General features: G+C 44.3%; 1 protein-coding gene across 3 annotated transcripts in view; it reads left to right on the forward strand.

The window, feature by feature from the left end:
* Positions 1–5,662, forward strand: part of LOC311234941 (ras and Rab interactor 2-like) — a 155,640-nt gene extending 149,978 nt beyond the window's left edge. For all 3 annotated transcript variants that reach the window (XM_084322221.1, XM_084322220.1, XM_084322222.1), the window contains 2 exons: positions 2,200–2,363; positions 2,518–5,662. In XM_084322221.1, the coding sequence (XP_084178347.1) occupies positions 2,200–2,363; positions 2,518–3,003 (650 nt within the window). In that variant the 3' untranslated portion in view covers positions 3,004–5,662. The remainder of the gene's footprint in view (positions 1–2,199; positions 2,364–2,517) is intronic.
* The last annotated feature ends 3,385 nt before the right edge of the window (positions 5,663–9,047 follow it).

The following is a 9,047-nucleotide window of genomic DNA, read 5'->3' on the forward strand; positions in this document are numbered from 1 at the left end:
TCCGTGGGGCTGTTTGTAGAGCTAAATCTATACTTTATAGTATTGCTATCTGTCCATTCTCATTGTCAATTGAGACCATAAACCATCCCTTCAAAATGGCTTAAAGAATTTTTTTTTTCATCAATACGTTCTCATTTTATAGGATCTTGAATATAAGCGTTATAAGGGATTTCGGCTGGGATATTTCCTGGAAGGTGAGATACAGGCCGCTAAGCTACTAACGTTAAATCCAATGGCATTTCGGATATACAGAAGCTACAGTTAAAACTCAAACTGCATATGATCGGTATGATTGTCCACCATGAATGCATGAAAGGGGGGAGGGGCGGGGGACGTCGTTTCTGATTATTGATTACCAATAACCGCGTTAGCCTCAGTAGCCACATACGCTGATCGGGTGGAGGGCTATCATAACAAGGTCTGATCAGCATGTAATTTACGTGAAAAAGATCTTACCGTGGGCCGGTTGGATTCCCCAAAGGATTTCCCAGTTATCGATCGCCATCTGGTAGATCGATATGTCCATTGGCTGATGATATATTCCTTTACTGCACACTGAAATCCGTGTCCCAAAACGTATTCCAAGCTACAGGCTATAGGCATCGCTTCAGGTTAGCAGAAAACTACATTGGAGGTCCAGAAAAAACAAGACAACTTCTGCCACAGGGAACACTGCATTATCGAGATAGCGCCCCTAAGAGGATCTGGCCGGTAATGCACTTTTTCGAATTCAAAGAGTAGGGTACTTCTGCAGTGCTGCTCGGTGACATAGAGTAAGTTATTACAATGGAATAAAAGCCAAAACAACCTTGCCACGGACATGTCCGTGGTTGGTCCTCAACCGTTGGATTCGAAACACGGATTTATCCGTGGTTGGCCGGGAAACGGTTAAACGGTGGTGCCCCTGCCTATCTCAAGGAACTCCTCACCCCCCAGTCCTCCTCACGTTCCCTCCGCTCCGGCACAGCCTACCTCCTCAAAGCCCCCAGGACTAAGCTGCACTCCATGGGCGATCGCGCCTTCTGCTCTGCCGCACCCAGACTTTGGAATGCTCTCCCCATCCACCTGAGAGCACCACAATCCGTTGAGGTTTTTAAAAGGGGCCTAAAAACATTTATTTTTAACAAGGCTTTTGCCTGAATTTTCTTTTACTTTTATTTTTACTTCTATTCATTTTACTATTATTTTTATTTTATTTTACTCTTAGGTTCTTCCATTTCACTGGTTGTTAGTCTTTTTAATTGTTTTTATTCATTTTAAATTGTTTTATTCATTTAACATTTGTCTATATCTCCTGTAGCACTCTGAGATTCTCACGAATGGAGAGCGCGGTACAAATTTAATCCATTATTATTATTATTAAGCACCCCCACAGCCCAAAAAAATATAATATATATTGTACTTTTTTTTTTTTTTTTTTTTTTTTTTGTCGACCAATAGTCGACTAATGGCACATTTTGGCCAATCATAGTCGACTATCCAAATCCTTAGTCAGGGACAGCCCCCACCTTCTTCTTTGTGTACCAAGAAAAGCGCTATATAAGTCTGATGTATCATTATTATCATTATTATTGTTATTCTAGTATGTGGTGTATAATAAAGTGATACCCTCCCCCAGGTGGCTACTACCCGACAGTATGTGGTGTATAATAAAGTGATACCCTCCCCAGGTGGCTACTACCTGACAGTATGTGGTGTATAATAAAGTGATACCCTCCCCCAGGTGGCTACTACCTGACAGTATGTGGTGTATAATAAAGTGATACCCTCCCCCAGGTGGCTACTACCCAACAGTATGTGTGGTGTATAATAAAGTGATACCCTCCCCCAGGTGGCTACTACCCGACAGTATGTGGTGTATAATAAAGTGATACCCTCCCCCAGGTGGCTACTACCCGACAGTATGTGGTGTATAATAAAGTGATACCCTCCCCAGGTGGCTACTACCCGACAGTATGTGGTGTATAATAAAGTGATACCCTCCCCCAGGTGGCTACTACCCGACAGTATGTGGTGTATAATAAAGTGATACCCTCCCCCAGGTGGCTACTACCCAACAGTATGTGGTGTATAATAAAGTGATACCCTCCCCCAGGTGGCTACTACCCGACAGTATGTGGTGTATAATAAAGTGATACCCTCCCCAGGTGGCTACTACCCAACAGTATGTGGTGTATAATAAAGTGATACCCTCCCCAGGTGGCTACTACCTGACCAGTGCGTATGGAGCCATGTCTCTGATCAGGAACTTCCAGGAGGAGCAGGCCGCCCGGGTGCTGAGCGGTGAGACCCGGAACACTCTGCACCAGTGGCATCGCAGACGCACCACCCAGAGATCTGCACCTTCCGTGGACGACTTCCAGGTAAACACACACACACATCTGTTGCACTTTACTGCTACATTTGCACTCTGGTTGGATGCCAAACTTCTTTTTCGTTGTACTGTACTTGTGCTGTATGATGACAAACAATACATTTTAATCTAATCTAAATCTAATCTTTATGTAAATTCCTCAGAACTACCTGCGGGTGGCGCTGCAGGAGCTGGACAGCGGCTGCACTGCCAAGACCCTGCAGGTGAGCCCGTACGCCACCACGGAGGAAGTGTCCCGGCTGTGCGCCCTGAAGTTCAAAGTGTCCGACCCGGAGAACTACGCCCTCTTCCTGCTGACGGAGGGCAGCAAGCAGCAGCTGGCCCTGGACACCCACCCTCAGAAGATCAAGGCGGAGCTTCACAGCCGCCCGCAGGCCACGCCCTTCCACTTCGTGTACCGCCGCGTGGCCAACCTGAACGGCTCCACGGTCAACCTCAACGACCTCGCCGTGACCTCTGAGCCCCAGGCCAACCTCAACGACCTCGCCGTGACCTCTGAGCCCCAGGCCAACCTCAACGACCACCCGGCTCCCTCACTCCCCAAGACCAACCTCAACCTGGGCCTCAGTCCCAGTCTGAGTCTCAGCCTCCCGCCCAGCCAGCTCAGCAGCAGCTCCATATCTGTCTGACTCTGGGCTGGAGAACTGGGAGTTTAGGACGTGGTCTTTTCTTCAATATATACAGTCTCCTAGGCTGGAACTTGGGTTCCAGACTTAACTCCTAGACTTAACTGGACTGTACTGGACTTTACTGGACTGTACTGACCGTACTGGACCGTACTGACCATACTGGAACGTACTGACCATACTGGACCATACTGGACCGTACTGGACCGTACTGGACTTTACTGGACTGTACTGGACTGCACTGACTGTACTGGACCGTACTGGACTGTACTGGACCGTACTGACCATACTGGACTGTACTGGATGGAGACTGGCTCTGACGCTGAGCTGAGCTGTAGCCCTACTTCCTCTTTCTTCCATTCTTCCATCTCCCCCGACGTCCCCCTCGGCAGGAAGTGGATGTCTCCTTCTTTTCCTGTTCCATTTTTACTATTATTGTAAACACTTTGGGAGACGGAACGAGAGCAGGACTGCCAGCGGATGGATCTTAAAAGCCTTACACCACAATGTTGAGTGGCCACAGAGCTTGTAGCAGCCGTCGTAGAGTCATTATAGTGGACAGGTCGGACGTTTGAACCCTGTCTTCACGCTGGTCTTCTTCCTGCGGCCGCCTTCACTTCCTGTAGGGTTCATAGAGGGAATTTAGATCTTAAGAGACGTATACGAGACTAATCAGAGTCACAGATGAGGCATAATAACTATCATTTACGTGTTGCAGTTGCTGGTAAACTGTGTGATGTGCCGTTTGTACTTTTTAAATTTTTTGAAATGTTATGTTGTAGCATGTATTTTATTGGTTGTCTAATTTTAGAAACAGGCTTTTCTGCCAGTGTTGAACAAGGATATAATTATCTATTATTTGACTGATTATCCAGGCGATATGATTAGTGTGATACTGTATAGCCCTCTTAGATATAACTTGATACTTCCCATTATGATCAATGCGACTGTAAAAAAAAAAGAATAATAATATTATGTGACGAAGGAAAAGAAAATCCATATGGTGCCATATTACATTGGTTCTCAACGATTGGTCTCGGTACCAGAGGGCCTGCAGGGGGTTCCAGGTGGTCCCCGGGACAGAGGTTTCACTCTCTCTAGTGTTATCTACAGTTTAGGCAGTTATGACATTCTGGACTAAGTTATATCTGACAACAAATATCTTCTCAAATAGGGGGTCCCTGTGACTAAATCTAATGGAATGGGGGTCTGCAGCCTAATGTGTATAAATGTGGGGGTTCTTGACGTGAAATAAGTTGAGAATCTCTCTGCCGTATTAAATACTCTGAGTGACTACTGTACTACTGACAGATATTACCAGATATTATCCTGTTGATATGACAGAATTAATGGTGAAATGGACGTGTGTGAACTTTAAAGCTGGTCTGAGGTCACACACAGTGCTCCCTTCGTGTATGTACTGTATGCAGTTTGGCTCTTGGGGTGGTAGGTTTCTGTACCGGAGGACGAGCAGGGATTCAGATGAGAAAGTGAGGATGTTAGGGACAAAGAGATGTTTAGTTGGAGTGGTTCTGCTACGAGCTGTGAGCGTTGATACGCTGTGAGCGTCTGCGTTGATACGTTGTGAGCGTCTGCGTTGATACGTTGTGAGCGTCTGCGTTGATACGCTGTGAGCGTCTGCGTTGATATGGATTGCTGTGCAGTAGGGCTGTCCCCGACTAAGGATTTGTATAGTCGATTTGTAGTCGCCAAAATTAGCCGATAGTCGACTATTAGTCGACTATGAAAAAAGAAATGAGGCAAATTCTTTATTTTATTTTTTTTATACATTTTTTTATCATTCCATTTGGGCTGTGGGGGGTGCTTAATGTCTGAAGGAGTCGACGGAAGGCTTCTTGTCATCTGCAAAAGCATGCAATTGGTCCACTGATGGATACATGTTGATATTTGTCTAGTCTAGTGTGTTCATTAGATGGGTGAAATCCTCTTTCAGTGCCTCTGTGCCTGTTTTCTTAGGCAGTTAGCCTCTGGTATGCGTGCCATTAGCGTTAGCTAGCCACGCGCCTAGGCCTCTTTGCTTTTGGAAAGAATGATAAAAAAAATAAAATTTTAAAAGAAAATACTATAATATTATTATATATTTTTTTGCATTCGACTAAGATGTTGGCAGTCGACTACGGCTTCTTTCGATCGATTAGTCGACTATTCGACTAATAGGGGTCAGCCCTACTGTGCAGTCAGTCCAGACAAAGATGGTTGAAAAGCACAGTTTTGATACGAAATTCTATATTTTCTGAATTGATTGACAGTGACGGACTATAGCTAATGGAAAAGTAAGATATGCAAGAGATAAGTGGCTGAAAGAAAACCCAAGAGCTATTAGATGGCAACTCAGCATCATATTAATTGAAATACTATCAACCTACCGGTATATGTTTAGATACAAATATATATGAGTGTTTTGGGGCTGCATTAATATCTATAGGTTTTATCCGAGTTTTGAATTGACTTGTTCTTCCAGGTAATTGTTAACCTATAGTAACTACTTTAATTGTGCAAAGTGATATTTATGTGTCTGTGCAGGGATTTTTCACAGATGGCTTTTTCATGTGTGTAATATTTCAAATGTTCTCTTTTCTATGTATCATTGAATGATATTACAAATATTCTTTGCACTCAATAAATGTTGGCCAAGGAATAACACCTGCCTGTTTTGTTTGTGGTTTCCTGGACTATAGCTGGAGTCCTACGTGCACGTTCTGCCTATGTGCACGTTCTGCCTATGTGCACGTTCTGCCTATGTGCACGTTCTTCCTATGTGCACGTTGTGCCTACGTGCACGTTCTGCCAAGAGGACTGGTTCATTCAAACAAGGCTGCAGGTGGCCAGTCCTATGTTCTATGGACTGGTTCTATGTGCACGTTCTGCCAAGAGGACTGGTTCTACGTGCACGTTCTGCCAAGAGGACTGGTTCTACGTGCACGTTATGCCAAGATGACTGGTTCTACGTGCACGTTCTGCCAAGAGGCCAAGAGGACTGGTTCTACGTGCACGTTCTGCTAAGAGGACTGGTTCTACGTGCACATTCTGCCAAGAGGCCAAGAGGACTGGTTCTACGTGCACGTTCTGCCAAGAGGACTGGTTCTACGTGCACGTTCTGCCAAGAGGACTGGTTCGTTAAAACAAGGCTGCAGGTGGCCAGTTGTCAGTGAATCAGTTTCCTCGCTTCCCTCTTGGAGGAGCTCGATAGCACTATACTGTAGCTCGATAGCACTATAGTTACTATAGCTCGATAGCACTATAGTGACTATAGCTCGATAGCACTATAGTGACTATAGCTCGATAGCACTATAGTGACTATAGCTCGATAGCACTATAGTGATTATAGCTCGATGGCACTATAGTGATTATCGCTCGATAGCACTATAGTGACTATAGCTCGATAGCACTATAGTAACTATAGCTCGATAGCACTATAGTGACTATAGCTTGATGGCACTATAGTTACTATAGCTCGATAGCACTATAGTGACTATAGCTCGATAGCACTATAGTGACTATAGCTTGATAGCACTATAGTTACTATAGCTCGATAGCACTATAGTTACTATAGCGTGATAGCACTATAGTGACTATAGCTCGATAGCACTATAGTGACTATAGCTCGATAGCACTATAGTTACTATAGCTCGATAGCACAATAGTTACTATAGCGTGATAGCATTATAGTGACTATAGCTCGATAGCACTATAGTGACTATAGCTCGATAGCACTATAGTGACTATAGCTCGATAGCACTATAGTTACTATAGCTCGATAGCACTATAGTGACTATAGCTTGATAGCACAATAGTCACTATAGCTCGATAGCACTAGTTACTATAGCTCGATAGCACGGGATCATCGCTATGTTCCCCGGGTCTTATGTTCCCTGGGTCCTATGTTCCCTGATTGATTGATTAATTGATTGAAATTTTTATAAATCTTTATTATTTTATTAATTATTAATGTCCGCTTTGTTTCGAACTGGTTAAGCTTAGGCCCTCTTTCGAAGTTGGTTAAGGTTAGAGTTTGGAATCAGGGCTGATGGTCTAAAATGTTCAATCAATCAATCGGGGAACATAGGACCCGGGGAACATAGACATGCTTCCGATAGCACTATAGTTACTATAGCTCGATAGCACTATAGTGACTATAGTTTGATAGCACTGTTACACTTGCAAATTCATGAGAAGCCAGCTAGTGTGATTGATTGAAAAGTTTATTAACAGATTGCAGAATGGGTACAGTACAGCTCAGTACATACAATTGTTAAGGGGATGCAGACCAGAGAAAGACTTTCGTCTTGTTTACATCAGGGTCCCCCATTTTCAATTCATCATAACATATATGACATACATGACATACAGATAGACAGTACTGCTACATCTATACATTTATGACATCAGATTTGCAAATACAGTACTGTTTGTGATACAAAAGTGTCCAGAAAAAGAGTGTATATACATTTGGCATAGAAACTGTACATTGGAGGAGGTTGGGTGGGTGGGGTTGGGTGGGTGGGTGAGGGCTGTACATTGGAGGTGGGGGGGGGGGGGGGGGTTGGGTAGGGGACACACACACATTTTACACTGTACATTGGAATACTGACAAAGCCTTACTTGGTCATTTACTGTACAACTAGGTTAGGACATTTGTAGGGGCCAGTTTCGAATTGCAGTCTCACGTAGGTGTTTTTTGAGAGTGTTTTTGAAAGTGGGTAGTGATTCACATTCCTTTACAGCTTTAGGTAGGGCGTTCCACATTGATGTGGCATAATTGCGAAACGTGTTTAGTCCCTTGTTTGAGCCGAATCTGGGTTTTACATGATTTGTGGAGCTCCCTCTGGTGTTGTGATCGTGGTATTCACTGACCTTTGGGAAGTATTTTGACATGTACATGGGTACCTTGGTCGCGTAGTGTATCTTGTAGACCAGGCCCATTGCAAGTTGCTGTACTCTGTCGTCAAGCCATCCTAGGTTGTCAAAGTGGGCAGGGGTGAGGTGGGTTCTAGGAGTCAGGTCAAGCAGTAGTCTGACTAGCTTGTTTTGAGATGTTTGTAATTTGTTTTTTAGTGCCTTTGAGGTGCTTTGGTACCATGAGGTGCAAGCATAGTCGTAGTACCCTTGAATGAGTGCTCCTGCTAGAGTCTTCAGGGTATTCTTGTTTACCAGAGAGGAGATCCGGTACAAGAATCGCGTTCGTTGGTTGACTTTTTTTATTACATTGGATGCCATTTTGTCACAGGAAAGATTAGCCTCTAGGATGGAACCCAGGTAGGTAATTTCATCTTTCCTTGTGATAATATTGTCACCCACTGTAACCGAGAAGCCGTCGGTCTTGCTGAGTTTGTTATTTGAACCGAAGAGAATGGACTCTGTTTTGCCCATGTGTAATGATAGTTTGTTGTCGGCGAGCCATATGCAGATTTTGCCTAGTTCCGAGCTGAGGGCTTTTTCAACCTGTAACTTGTTCTTGTCAGAGACCAGCAGGGCTGAGTCGTCCGCAAACAGGAACAAGTTGTCATAGCTATATCAAGCAAGTTTAGCCTGTTTACATTATATTAGCAAGATTAATTAGTAGAAGCAAAACTACAAAACTAACCATCTTATCTAGCTACAATGATACATGAAGAGCTAACGTTGGATAAGATAGCTGCCGTACCCTTTTGACGTCCAGGAAGCGTGTATCCTTTCCGCAACGGAATTCGGTTTCCGGGTTCCTCTGATTGGCCGCGACCCCCACGTGACCCGCCCCCCTATCCACCGCTCTGCCGCTGCCACGCGCGGCCAGACTCACTGGAGGAACCTCTTCTTCCTCTTTGAAATGACCGGCAGTATGGCGCATTACTGCCCTCCGCTGGACGTATTTCGAATCTTCGAGAAATAACTCATGTTAACTTTTCTAAAGCATTGATTGAAAACTTTATTGAGATTGCAGGATGGGTACAATACAGTACGGCTCAATACAAACAATTGTTAAGGGGATGCAGACCAGAAAAATACTTTGGTCTTGTTTACATCAGGGTCCCCCATTTACATTTATA

Source organism: Notolepis coatsorum (assembly GCF_963971535.1).
Source record: "Notolepis coatsorum genome assembly, chromosome: 9".
Taxonomy (NCBI): Eukaryota; Metazoa; Chordata; class Actinopteri; order Aulopiformes; family Paralepididae; genus Notolepis; species Notolepis coatsorum.